We start from the raw sequence: 14,414 nt of genomic DNA, 5'->3' as shown, positions 1-14,414 counted from the left end.
GCATGTCTCTGTTTGATTTGAAGCTTGTCAGTCCTTTACACAGAATTAGAAAAAAGAAATTAGAATTAGAAAAGTTGTTTGTTCTGTAAGCTGCTTGTTTTCTTTTAGGCATGTGGAGAAGTTGGTGAGTAATCTTGTATATATTGACAGACAGGGTACATACAAAGACAATTCCTTCTTTCTATCTCTTGCTGCAGCAAAAGACAAGGGAGAAAAGAAGCTCTTTGGTTTTGCATTCACCCCACTGATGAGAGATGATGGCACGACCTTGTCGGATGATATCCATGAGCTTTATGTTTATAAGGTACCAGTTCTCTGCAGACTTTTCACTGCTCATCTCTACGCAATTACTTAAATGAGTAATGGTCATTACATTATCCTTTTCCCCCCTTATTAGAAGTGTGTGAGAACAGATTAATAGTAGTTTCAAAATTTTATACATTCAAAATCACATGGTTTGGATAGAGCCCTTCTATTCTAGGTGCAGTTCACCTTTTCCATCCAGCTGACGATGATTTATCTGCTGTTAATACCATCCATTTTGACTTCAAACATGCTGGTGTTCCTGAGCATTCAGCACTTCTGCCAGCCTAAGGCACTGCTCTGTGCCTTTGTAAGATGACATTGTGCTGGACTCAAATGCCTCATGCTGCAGGGCCACAGCTTGGCAGCCCTGCAGCAAGAGATTTGGGCTTTGGGGTTTTTCCTTCCTGCTGATTCACCTGGGTTTATTTGTTCAGTACAATTTTCAGGCAGCAGCACTTAGTTTACAGCTGGGAGAACTAGTGAGTTCTAAGGAGGCAGTGGCTGGAGACCACTCTGTAGAGCTGGGTCTGCTCTGGGCATGTCCAGGCCCCAAAGCACAGCTTTTCCTTAGAAGCGTTGGTGTGCACCCACAAAAATCCCAACACAAGCACTGCTGGGCAACTGCTGACAGGCTGTGGGCATGTGATGAGATGGGCAAGGTACAACTGTGTCCCTTGTGCTGTCCCTGCAGTGTGATGAGAACAGCACATTCAACAACCACGCGCTGTACCTGGGGCTGCCCTGCTGCAAGGAGGATTACAACGGCTGCCCCAACATCCCCTCCAGCCTCATCTTCCAGCGCAGCACCAAAGAGACCTTCTCAGTCTCCACACAGCTCTCTTCTACCAAACTGACCCAGAATGGTGAGTTGCTGATCCCTCAGAACTGCCCAAGGAAGCAGGAATTAGGAAAGAGAGGAAAAAAATTCACTGTTAGCACTTCTGCACAATCTAAAGTTTGTTTTGTTTGGCTTTTACAGAGTTGCTAAGTAAATAAGATTTTTTACCAGCAACGTCCCTAAAGCACAAGCAGACAGGAGTGGATTGTCCACAGTGCAGTGTCAAGTCACACAGTGCTTTTTAAAGCACTTTACCATTCCTCCATTCCTTTCTCCATTAGCAGGATTGACTCACTCCATATTGTCCTTCTTGTTTTCCATGATATTTATATATAAATATGTGTGTGTGTGTATATATATATATATATATACATATATATATATATATATATATATAATTTCCCAAGAAGCGTGGACTGCAACAAGAGGTGGAGTGCAACATGATGAATCTCTGGTGGGTCTGGGGTTGCCATTCTTCCCTCTGTGTGTGGTTCTAGCTCTTCCTCCCTCTCTCTGCAGTGGATCTGCTTGCCCTGCTCAAATGGAAGGCTTACCCAGATCGAGTGATGGATATTCTGGGAAGACTGAGACATGTCAGTGGCGAGGAGATTGTTAAGGTACTACATGAAATAACAGTAGGTATTCATGTATCTGTGACAGACAGTGAGTTCAGGCCTGCAGGGCATTTCTGAATGCTCCCTCTTACTGTCCCTTTTGATTCACACTGTGAACTTCCACCCTGTGTGCATTGGGATTTTATTATGATGTGAAACTGGATGGGAAGATACACTTGAGAAATTAGTGCACAGTCAGTCTGTGGGATCAAAGCAGAGCTAATCCTTAGTCAAATTCCCTCAGCCACATGTGCTGGGTCCTCAGCACCAGTAGTTCCAGTCTGCAGTCCCACACAGCTGCTGGTGCAGACACAGCCACTGGCAGGGGCTCTCTGGTGCATCCAGCCAGCAGTGCACCAGTTTTCTATCTGCCAGCTCATCATTTCACCAGGTTTTGTAACCACTGTTGCTCTACATGACAATCTCTGTGTGGCCTGACCTTCCTTAGATCCCAGGAACTTCCAACTGCATTTGAATACTTGTGGTCTCAGCAAAAAAAAGTGCATTCCAGATATGCCTCTGATAACCTTAGGTGTGCTGGGAACTCTCCCTAGGATTTATTTCTATAAATCTGGAAGCAAAAGCTGATTTCTAACACAATCAACCAAGGAGAAGAAACTGAAGACAAATCCCATCACTTAATAAGTAGTTTATCACTAAAGCCACTTCACTGTAAATCATTTGAGTGTTGCCATACCTGGAACGTTACTCTTTGTGATAACTCAGTAACAGGGGAGCACAAAAATACTTATATAGGAATTCTTCAAGAATGTCATGTTTTGTACACTTTGTTTGTAGGCCAGTACAAGTATCTGTTTTTTATAGAGAGAAAAAAAAAGCTATGGATTGAATTATTTCACGGGGGGAAGTAACTGATTCTCCCCATAAATCAGCTGTTGTTTGGCACTGGTATACGAAGAACAGAATGTAATAATTCAGAAAAGAAAGATGTTTTATCATTTCAGGGACTTCATAAATTGTTGTAATTTATTTCTTATTGTCCACATCAGAAATTTAAGTAGAAGAGATTAAAAAATCATGAGAGAATGTGCAGTTAACGATCTCCAGCATTCTCCCTCACACTCATCCCTTTGGAGACTGTGCTTTCAGAAGGAAAATCACTGAACTGTCAGTGCTCTACAAGCTGTGGAGTTAAGGGTGAAAGAAGCAATTGGCAACATGTAACTTGCCCCAATTAATGCTTGTTAGAAAAGCTTTACTTTCTGTCATATAACAAAAGTTTCAATATTAAACATAATTTAATGTACTGCCCAGCCTCAGATTTGATGTGGCATAGTACCTGAGACTCCAGTGATTTGAGAGTGAGAGCGAGTTGTTCTGCCACTGGTGTCCAGCAGCACTTCCAGTCAGCTTAAAGTGAGAGGAACACTCAGTCAAAATTACAAATCAGGCATATAGTATATATTTCTTTTTTTTTGTTTTTCTGTCATTTTTGTTTGAAAATATTCCTTGCGAAGAGAAACATTTTTCTTAGTAAAAACAAATTAAAATCTGTCACATCATATGGGTGAACCTGAAGTGATTTGTCCTTGGCAAGTGTTTCACAAAGATATTAACATGTATGAACTAATTAAAGCAGGGGAGAAATAACCATTTGAATACAATTTAAGTTGAAATTCTTTGTTCATGTCATTTTAGTTCCTACAAGATATTCTGGACACGTTGTTTGTAGTTTTGGATGACAACACAGAGAAGTATGGTCTGTTGGTCTTTCAGTCTCTGGTAAGCTGCTGGATTGTTATTTATCTCACACTCAGTGAGTTTTAAGTTTCTTATGATCGTGTTGCTAGTATTGTGCTTCCATCAAATATGAAATACTCAGCTGGATCCAGCCATGTTTTCTGTAATGATCTTGGGTGAGGAGGGCAGGCTGACCTCAGCACATCCAGGGCAGCAGCATTTGCTCTCATGCTGGAGAAGCAAACAGTAATACCTGGTAACACAACTGTGACTGTTTAAAGCAGCTCATGTATTTGAATGCTTCTTACCTTGGGTAACTTGTTTGTACACACTTGGCAGCAATGTGCAATTCCTTGAGATTGGGTTCCCTTTCCCATGTCCCCAGGTGTTCATCATCAACCTGCTCCGTGACAGCAAGTACTTCCACTTCCGCCCCGTGATGGACACCTACATCCAGAAGCACTTTGCAGGAGCTCTGGCTTACAAGTAGGTCTTGTGTCCCTCCCCTTGAGAGGTGGCATCACCAAGCTTGGGAATGGTGGCACCATCAGGATCACAACCTTCCTGGTAGCAAGAGTCCCCAAAAGTAGAGCTACTCACACGGGAGTTTTCCAGCACAGCTGTAGGGAAAAGCTGCCGAATGTCACCAGTGGCTGAGCGTGGCCACATTGGGCATTTCTCTTGCACTTCTGGACTGGAAAATCTTTTTTTTTTTTTTAGCTGAAGAGACACTCAGCAACAGCTTATTATCAATCTGTACTAATGAGCTACCAAGAGCATATGCATTCCTTGTCTTAAGGATGTTGGGATACATGACTTGTGTGAAAGCTTAGAGAACTAGTTGTAATTGCCTTTTCCAAAGCAGACAGGTATTCATATAAGATGTTCTATTTGGTTACAATTTAATTTCAGTAGATCAGAAATTTAAATTTTGCTGTCACTTTGAAGATTCTGCTTTATTTTCTACTCCTCAAAAGAGTCTTGCATTAAAGAATGCAACAGACTTTTTGAAAGCAGTAGCAGTTACCCTTCAGGGGGTGTCATTTTTTCTTTCTTTTAGACCATTGCTTTTGTATATTTGAGCATATTCTATCTTTGAGTATATTTTCTATCTTTGGCCACAGTAAACTATTAAAAATAGCTAATAATTTCTTTTTATTCTTTTAAGCAATTCACATTTTTGTGTAATTAAAATACAAAAAATACTCTACCAATGGCAGGTAAAAACCCATAGATAATATCCAACACTAGAAGGCATAGTTGTGTTCAGAGGGTAAAAAAGTGTTCTGCTTTTTGTTAATTAGCACCTCTTTCAGACAAAACAAATGTTTTTTGGTAGTCTGCTGTCTGAAACAAAACACGGGTTTAATACACCTTTGTAAGTTAGTCCAGATGGTATCATGTACTTAGCAAAAACAGATGCAAGTATTTTCTTTGTGATCTCAGTTTCTAAAAGCTGCTTACTGAGATGAGAGCTGGGATTTCTTATTAAAACAAAAGTATATTTTGGTCTTAGAACCATGCCTTTATCAAAGCTATCTCTCTAATAACATCTTTTTTATGTTCTCTTAGTGTTCCTCATGGTCCAAGTCAATTACAGAGAAGAAATTATTTGCTGGTTTTGAAACTTAAATGAATGTAAATACTATGTAAATTCAGTATTAAGGACAGCTGTAACTGACCACTGAAATAAAGTGAAATGAGACTGGTTTAGAGATCTCTCCCTAAAATCAAAATGTTTGATGACTGTCAGAACTGGTGCTGAAGATTCCTTTTCACTGTCTGTTCCCTCAGGGAGCTGATCCGGTGTCTGAAGTGGTACATGGACCGCTCGGCCGAGCTCGTGCGCCAGGACCACATCCAGGAGGCAATGAGAGTAGGTATCCAGTGGAAGCACTGGTGTCTGTTCCTCTGGGACCACAGAAGGGCTGGGGAAGCTGTAAATGGAATCAAGGGTAGTGTGGCACTACCTTCTTGTAATTGTTTAACCAGATTTTTTATATATATACATATAGCTACAATTTTATTTTTAGGGGGAGGTTCACTCTTGTGCAGAAAAAATTGAAAGAATTATGTCCCCTTAAGCCCATTTGCAACCCTGTGGAGAACTTAAGTGGGACTTACATCTATGGCCAGTGCATAAATACTCCATTGATGTAGGCTACACCTTGCCCTCCAAGCAGCAGTAGTTTTGAATGTATCAGGCACAGGTGCTGTGGATCAAAGTTTTGCTCTTCATTTCTGGCTGTGACACAGCTCCATTGTGCCATGGGTTGAAGTTCTGGAGTATTTTAAGCAGCAGATAAATGAGTGTTTAACTGGATGGAAATCCTCTGAAGTATCACAGGAGCTGACCTACGGTTCTGTAATGGGAGCACGAGGTCCCAGGGAGGCACAGCTGTGAGAAACACCAGGAATGTTTTGGTGCTATTACAAAGAAATCAGAAAATAAATTCACCATTGTAATGGTACACCAGGAAGTCAGTGTGTCAAGTGCATGAATACAAGATGCCAGCATTTGCAGGAAGATGTTTTTCTTTGAGTGAATGCCCACCTGCACCTTCTGCCTCCAAGGGGGCTGCTGTCCCAACACCTGAGTCTGGGCACTTGGAGAACTGGAAGCACTGGCAGTGATCAGCACTTGGGTTTTGTCACTTGTCAGTACAAAGAGGTGAAGCCTCTCCCAGGTGAAGGACACTGCCAATGCCATCCTCTCACTTTCCAGAGCTCCTGCTAGGATTCAGATCATACAAGGGTATTACACCAGTGCTTGCTTTGTCTTTGTAGATATTTACATGCTTAGAAACATCTTTTTTGTAATTTTCAATGACAGATTCATGTGGAATGGTAAAAATAGGGCAAAGATGCCTTTTCAAGAAATTAGCAACTTACTCATTTTTTTTTTCTATCCTTATCCTTCCTTTTTTTTTTTTTTTTAATTGCAAAGAAAGCTATTAAAGTTATGAGATGAGAGGAAGATCTCTAGGTGGAATGACTTCGAGGAGGTTTTCTTGCCTCTCAAACTGCTCATTAGTGCTTTATGCAGTGCAGCAAATAGAGATGTAGGATATTGTCCCTATGTGATCTGCATTTGCTGAACCTCATAGCAGTCCTGTTTGGGAATAGCAACAACAGGAATGCTGGAATGTCTTTCAGCAGCTGGGGTTAGTGAAGGCAATTTGTGAATATGGTACGTTCTGTCTCTGGCTCCAAGGCAGCTCTTTGCTTACTGGGGCTCTCAAGTGCTGGCCTGGAACATGGCTGTTCCCTCTGGGAGGGAGGTCAGTTTGCAGACCTGACAGCCCAAGCCTTTCCAAGCACAGGAATTAAAATTGCCACCAGAGTTTGTGCAGACCTGACAGCGCATCCTCTGCCACCCACACTGCTGTCACATCTTATTCAGACAAGTTGCCTTTGCAGGTATCTCTTGCAGGCCCAAATTCAGGTCTTTATCTTCTCCCATTACAGCAGTGATTGATTTCCTTCTTTGTTTCCAGATTTTATTTCAGGCATTTGGAGCAAGTTTGTACCAAAGCCATTATCAATGCTAATGTGTCATTAGTAGTACAAGATTCTACTGTTGGGGATTTCTGTGGTCTTTGATGTGTTCACCACACTCCTTGCATTAGAAGTTCTCTGACTGAGAAAACAGGATAGCTCTGTATCTCTTTTTCCCTGAATTAGCTGTTCAGTGTAGTGCCCTAAAGCTGCTGCTGGAATACTCTGCACTCTTATGGCTCCTGGCTGCTCATGTACATTCATGATGGACATGCAGCTGTCTCACAGGATTCTGATTTCCAACCCTGGAATTAGCAAACAGAGTCCTAGAGGATTTCTAAAATTTCTTATCTCCCTCAAGACTGCTTTTAATTCTCAAAATCTCCTATGCAACTTGGAGGAGCTGTAGCTGAAAGGACATCTCTACCTAGAACACAGCATCGTGCTCCTTTATTGTGCCCTATACCAAGCTCCACAAAAGCTGCATCCAGGAACAGCTGCCTGTGCCTCCCAGGGGACCTCTGTAACCAAGTGTCCATGAATGCCTCCACAGCCACTTTTGTTGTCCCTGAGGAAATAAAAACCATAGGAAGTGTGTCTAGGAAATGCCCTTCCAGCTTCAGTTATCTTCCAGTAGTAGAACCATAGGTGGGTTTTGCCTAGATCAGGGAACCAACAGCAAGGGCTTTTCTCCCTCAGGAGGTTTTCCCTGAGTCTTTGTGCTGCTGGTCACAGGGCAGAGGTGTTCACCTGTTACGTGAACATGCACACAGACCATGTTTGTAAGGGATGTCCTTTAACTGGGCACTGATTTTTTATGTCCTGCCGAACATCATCGAAGGCTGGGATTTTATCTCAGAGCACTTCTATGTCCTTAGGCACAAATGCACATCATTTTTGTGATGCCATAGGTAGCAAGAGCCAAAGTTAGTCCAGCTTCTGACGTGTGCTACCAAGACTTGGTTTGTGTTTTTATCATCCCAGCCATGTGTGCAAACACAGGGAACTCTCTGGTTCACTGCATGTGTGGGCTCATTGTCTGTGCTAAGGAAGTGTAGTGTTTTGAGCTCTGCTATCTCACCTTCCACAGGGAATTATGGAGGCTCACACATAAATGCTCTGATTCACTGCAAAACGTAATCCTCACATTGAAGCTATGAGCTTTCAGATGAGAATTATGGTTGTATGTACTGAACCCCTAAAACAGCTCATACCAGCACTGCATGTGCTGGGTTTGGTGTTAGCACAGGGATGCCAGCCTTGGAGAGCTGACTGGGAACCAACTGGCCTTCGTCTGGAAATGAGGCAGGAACGCAGCTGTTATTTCCTGATGAAGTTCTTTGGTGTAAGGAAGCTTCACCAAATGGTTTAGTACAGAAGTATAAATAATAACTGGTGAATTACCAAAGTTGCCATAATTTCTGGGGGGAAAAGAGGCTGTAAGAGTCAATGGCATGTTGAAATCCATGATAGCTTTATGAGGAATTTCACATTCTATATCCATAAAGCTGTGGCATTCTAAAACTTACAACATAGCATTGCATACTTGTGCATACTGTGTGGTGGTTCAGTGAGGGGCTCTTATGGGTGCAAAAATATCTCTTGATAACAAAATTTGTATTTGAATTAACTTCCAGTTTCCCAGCATTGAAGTGAGACAAGAATACTTTCCATGGGATGGAGTGAAATATCTCTTAGGTTTCTGTACAGCCTATGATTGCTGTATCTCCAGCCTGTTGTTTTCCTGTGCTGGGTTTTGAGGATATCATCAAACTGTGCATTATGTCTTCCCTTAATCCTGCTTCGCTGGTGAATCCTGTTAAGCACTAAGGGAAGGAGTGAAGTGTGATGTCCCTGATATTTGGTGCATTCTGGTGCTGACAGTTGTGCACAGCCAGTATCAAGGAGGTGTGTGAAGTGTCACTGTTGATAGGGTGGTGACTTGTTACAGCTGCTCAGAACAATGTGTTTTCTTCATGGTCACTGCTGCCAAATAAATGCAGTTCTAAATAATGCCATTTACAAAATTTTGAAAGAAAACAGAACAGCTGCTTCAGACACTTCAGTCATTGTGCCAAGTCATGAGAAAACCAGAAGTTTCTTACCTTGACCAAAATTTTCCTCAAATTATGTAACTCCGATTTGTCTCTCTGATGTAAATGCTTACTTTTTCTGTTAGTGGGACATGCAAGTAACAAAGACTATTGGTTGAGAATGGGTATTTGCCTAAGAGTAGCTCTTCCCCAACTGAATTATGTAACTTATAAAACCTGTTTTTCATTCTCCTTTCTAAAGCTCAAGAATTTAGTTATTATGCATGTAGAGTCTTTCCTGGTTCTCTTTACAGCTCCTTTATTTTTCTTTCTCTCTTTTTCTCTGTCTTGATCTCCTTCTTCTCCTGCTCCTTAAGGCCTTGGAATATCTTTTCAAGTTCATTGTCCAATCTCGGATCCTTTACTCCAGAGCTACTTGTGGAATGGAGGAGGAGCAGTTCCGCTCCAGCATCCAGGAGCTTTTCCAGTCCATCAGATTTGTGCTCAGCTTGGACAGCAGGAGCTCTGAGACTCTCATCTTCACACAGGTTTGCTATTTCCTACACTCCCACTGGCAAACCACGAGGCAGCTGTTCTGCAGGGGTAGGAGGTGTGGGCACATGGGGGTTAAATGCAGGTCAGTGGAGTTCTGCCCCCTAACAAACTGCTGGAAAATGAGACATCCATTAATGGTAGACAGTAGCTTTGCACAGGTGAGCTGGACTGGGGGCTCGCTAGGGGGAAGTGACCTCTCACATGAGAATACAATTTTTGCAGAAGTGAACTGCGTTTTCAAGTCTCTCTCACTCCTATGTCTTATGGTTGGCCTCAAGAATTTCAAAATCCTTCATTATAGTACTTCAAATCAATACTCACAGTCACAGCAGCATCACAGTGAGAAGTTCAGCTGATGTATTTGCACTCATATAAACTTAACTCCAGCATGTGCTAAAATTCCAGTCAGAATCACGTGCAGCCTGACCACAAACATGTTGTGATGCCCATACTCATATTTAATGCATCATTTTGAATGTAGCCCAGGGGACTTCATGAAGATTCCATGTGGGCTGAAGACAATGCTCGAAGTGAGTAAGGATGCTGCTGAATTTTGGGTTCAGTTTTAAAGACCACTGTACTCCAGTACATACTCCTGCATTTAAGTTTTAAATGTCAAACATGCTGTGTTGTGCCTCTGCTCAGGGAATGTCAGAATGCAGCACCCAGAGCTCCCTGGTAACGTGAAGGTGGTTTGTAATCACTAATGCAGAATTACAGATGTTTGGAACACCTGCTGTATTTTACCAAGAGGCAGCTGCTGTGAACGTTGCAGCCAAGCAGTGACTCTGCTGGTTCAGGAAGCTGCCAGTGGAATGATCTCTTTCTTAAGGAGCTGCTCTGGAAGATTTTGAGAACAGCTGCTCTAATGTTTTATTTAATCACCCATTAGTGGGTATAATAAGATGAGCCAGGAACAAGTGAAATCAGCGCACAGAATTTTGCAGACAAAGTGATGGTGAATGGAAACAGCATCTTATGAATGTTTTCCAGTTGTGTTGGTCCCAAATACAGAGGGAGAATCACTTTGAGGAGGGGGGGATTTTTTTTTTTTCTCTTTGTTTCTCTTTTTAATTTTTTTCTCCTTTCTCTCACTATGGTATTTCTTACTTTGGACTTTTGTAATTTGTAAAGCCTGTCCTTGTTGAATCTTTGAAAAGTTTACTTTTTGTTTCCCCCTTGCCACTATGTTGCCCCCTGATCCCATTGCCCCATAGGCCTCCCAGCCTGGAGGGCAGGCGAGCGGAGCCGGGACAGGTGCCCCACAAAAATGTGGGGGCACAACAAGGCCGACATTTAATTCTGTAAGTAATGATCCCCAGGACTGCTCAAGTGTTTCACTGTGGATGTTCCCAGTTAATCTCTTTTCCCTACCCCAAACACTCTTTTCCTGCATATAAACTAGAGTTTAAGTGGCTGGTACTTTAAAACTTGGAGATGTGGAATATTTTGGTTATTAATGGAGCAGTTTATGGCATCCACACACCAAAAAGACAGTACTGAGGGTGTACACAAGATTATGTAAGTCAAATAGTTCAGGGGAGCCAAGCATTTGTTTCTTATTTGATTATTAGTTCTGGAAATCTGGACAATTGTTAAATATGCACAGAAATGCTTGAGGCCCTGGCAAACCTAACTTCCCTCACATTTGTCCTCTTCTCCAGGATATTTGAGAGGTCTCAGTATCTCAGCTCTTTCCAGCAATGAGTAAAGCTGATTTCCTTCCTCCCAGGCAATTAGTTTGACATGAGTAATGTTCCAGCATATTTTAGAGTGTTGTGCAATAATGGACCCTTCAAGGAACTGTTGAAATGATGTCGCCTCAGGACAGCTCCAAATCTTCCTGAAGAGATCCCATGCCTTCCCTTGGATTGCTATGGGCTACAAGGAAATCCTTCTGCTTTATAAGTAACAGAAAGTTTTCCTAAACTCCTGTAAGGATTTGTCGGGCCAATATTGTAATTTCACTTGCATTATCCCAAAGATAAAGACAGTGGCTGGATTTGTGGCTGTTTCTGCCTTCCAAGAGTACCAGGAGATATTGAAATGATTTATACATATTTATTTTGTTAGTACATTGTAGGTATGGAGGAACAAATAGGTGACAACACCCAGGAGGCCGTGTGGGGGTTTGTGTAATCTGAGTTGATTGTAACAAAATTAGATTTTGTGAGCGAACGAGTGGAAGAAGAAGGAGGTAAATTTATATTCAGAGTAATTTAATGAGCTCTACGATGTTAGTTGTAAAAATAACTTAGATTTTGCTCAAATACTATTAAATAGACTTCACTCTTGAAGGAAAAAAGACTTGGCAAAAAAGGAGGCTGGGATTATATGGATTAGGAGAGTCATGTCAGTATGGAAGAGATACAGAAATGGTTATGCAATGAGAAAACAAAAAAATCTCAGGAAAAGGAAATACTGATAGTGGTGAGACTCTGGAACAGCAAAGCTGAACAGAGATCTGCAGTGAAGTGGTAGATCTGAACTTGTGCAGGAAATCACTGGGGTTTGTGTGGAGAGGTTCAGGGAAGGGAGGTGGAAATGGCAGGAAGGGAAGAGTGAAGGTGAGGCTGGTTCAAGAAAGCAACCATCTAGGAATTTAAGTAGTTATAATGAGGAAGCAGGCATGGAGCTTGACTAGGATGTAGAGGGAGAGAAAATTTTAAAACATTAGAGGTGGTGGCAGTTGTTTGATAGCACACCAAGTGTGCAGAACTTGAGCATAGGGTAATGCATGGAATTTTCTAGTCTTGTGAAGAAATTAATTGAAAAATAGGAAATAAGACATGCAGAGTTTTTTGTTGCTGCACTTTAAGAAGCACTTTCAAGGCTAGCTCCAGCTTACTGGAAATATCTGTTACTGCAAGGATCACATGCACACTCGCATGATGTGATGCCTCTTTCACATGGACTCACACCCCACCCCTGCTGCAGAAATCCTGGAATGTCACATGGCAGAGCTGGTTAAGGGTCTGTCAGCAGGTTCCTCACTTCAGAATATTTTCTGAAGAGTTTTAACTGTCTTAGGTAGTTGCTTAGTACAAACAATTGGCATAGAACTCTCTAATCAGTAGTGTATTAACTGAAAAAAGTAAATCAACAAAAAGGGACTGTTTTCTGTTCTCTGATATCTCCATTTTTTTTCTGTTTTATAAGCAGTTTTTTGAAGCTGTATCTATGTGTGCAACTTATCCTAAGATTTACTATTGCAGCAGCACTTGATTTCCCTATCCTGCGTGTGGCTTGTTCCCTCTGAGCTCCAGGTACCACAAACCATGAGCACCAGCCATAGCACAGTCCATAGTAGCTTTGTGCAGGCCCTTCATTCAGTATTCCTGCTGTTCCCACCTCACTGCACTGAGCTGCAGGTCAGGAATTGCAGGTGCTGAGCCCCGTCCTGTGTCCGCAGGCCGCCCTGCTGAACTCGTTCCCCGCCATCTTCGACGAGCTGCTGCAGATGTTCACGGTGCAGGAGGTGGCAGAGTTCGTGCGGGGCACGCTGGGCAGCATGCCCAGCACGGTGCACATCGGCCAGTCCATGGATGTGGTGAAGCTCCAGTCCATCGCCCGCACGGTCGACAGCCGCCTCTTCTCCTTCTCGGGTGAGCTGGGCCCCAGGGCTCAGGCCTGCTGCTCACTGAGGGTAGCAACATCTTGGGTTCTTTTGCAATGGCTTTTTTGCAAATAATTCCCTGCTGAATGCTAATAATGTTGATAATTATTTCTCTTGGCAGCACTGTTAATAAATGTATTCATTAGCTCAGTTGGTTGGAGCAGGGTGCTAATAACGCCAACATTGTGGGTTTGATCCCTGTTTTCACAAGGGCTTTCACTTCAGAGTTGGACTCCATGATCCTTGTGTGTCCCAACTCAGAATTTTCTGTAACTCAGCTAACTCTGTTTGACACAAATACAAGTGTCCCTATGGTAGGAAATGTTTATTAATCCATCTTAGATAAATTGTAGTTACTAAAGGTTGATAAACATACATTAAAAAATCAAGTCAGTTATTAAAACTGCCAAATCTCATGTCACACTTTGCATTGTCTTACCATGCACAGAAAGAAAACCTCCTTTCCAGCCAGCTTATGCCTGAGAAACAGAGCGGTTAGTCATGTGAGAAACCCACCACATTCCTTTGAAGTGTCTTTAATCTTTACATTATAACTTCAGTATTTCTTTAGCTCAACACTTTAGTAATTCTTTAATTCTTAAAATTTTACTTAAATATACTTCTATTATTGCTTAAATATACTTTAAAAATCAGAATTAAAAATACCTTTAAGAATTCAGTGGAAAATGGGTGAAGATTGTGAGTGTATTTCCTACATAAAGGTCTGAATGAAAGAAGTTATGAAGGTAACAGTGGAAGATAGAAAGCACCACTGGGTTTCTCTTTCCTGTAGTGAGGACCTCAACTTAGTGCACTTAAATTACTGTACTCAGTACAAGGTGAGAATGATAACACCACAGAGTTTTTTTGAAACCATCCATTGCAATTGTTTGTAAATATTTTCTTTCCTTAAATTTGAAATTATTTTCCTTGATTCAGAGTCCCGGCGCATCCTGCTGCCTGTAGTCCTTCACCACATTCACCTTCACCTACGACAGCAGAAGGAGCTGCTTATCTGCTCTGGGATCCTCAGTAGTATCTTCTCCATAATCAAGACCAGTTCTTTGGTAAATTTGCTGCTTGATTTTAATTTTTTTATTTGCACCACTGATGTAGTAAAATGAAGAGTGAGAGATTTTTATAGGTTATTATAGGTTTTTCAAAGAACCTTTTAAAAACAAAATTGTGCTGTCAGCAGGAGAACATCTGAAATGAGGGTCTGGCTCTGTGTGTGTGACTCAGAGCATCCTGAT

General features: G+C 41.9%; 1 protein-coding gene across 12 annotated transcripts in view; it reads left to right on the top strand.

Annotated features, from left to right (window-relative positions):
• Window positions 1-14,414, top strand: part of DOCK3 (dedicator of cytokinesis 3) — a 185,444-nt gene that overhangs the window by 120,430 nt on the left and 50,600 nt on the right. For 8 of the 12 annotated variants that reach the window (XM_039559294.1, XM_039559293.1, XM_039559298.1 and 5 more), the window contains exons 17-26: window positions 198-304; window positions 998-1,169; window positions 1,664-1,761; window positions 3,418-3,501; window positions 3,845-3,945; window positions 5,254-5,335; window positions 9,368-9,538; window positions 10,763-10,849; window positions 12,958-13,150; window positions 14,101-14,228. In XM_039559294.1, the coding sequence (XP_039415228.1) occupies window positions 198-304; window positions 998-1,169; window positions 1,664-1,761; window positions 3,418-3,501; window positions 3,845-3,945; window positions 5,254-5,335; window positions 9,368-9,538; window positions 10,763-10,849; window positions 12,958-13,150; window positions 14,101-14,228 (1,223 nt within the window). The remainder of the gene's footprint in view (window positions 1-197; window positions 305-997; window positions 1,170-1,663; window positions 1,762-3,417; window positions 3,502-3,844; window positions 3,946-5,253; window positions 5,336-9,367; window positions 9,539-10,762; window positions 10,850-12,957; window positions 13,151-14,100; window positions 14,229-14,414) is intronic. The other 4 variants (XM_039559302.1, XM_039559295.1, XM_039559301.1 and 1 more) reach the window with 2 other exon arrangements.

This window comes from Corvus cornix, chromosome 12 (genome assembly GCF_000738735.6).
Source record: "Corvus cornix cornix isolate S_Up_H32 chromosome 12, ASM73873v5, whole genome shotgun sequence".
NCBI lineage: Eukaryota > Metazoa > Chordata > Aves > Passeriformes > Corvidae > Corvus > Corvus cornix.
This window is presented reverse-complemented; position numbering and strand designations above follow the sequence as displayed.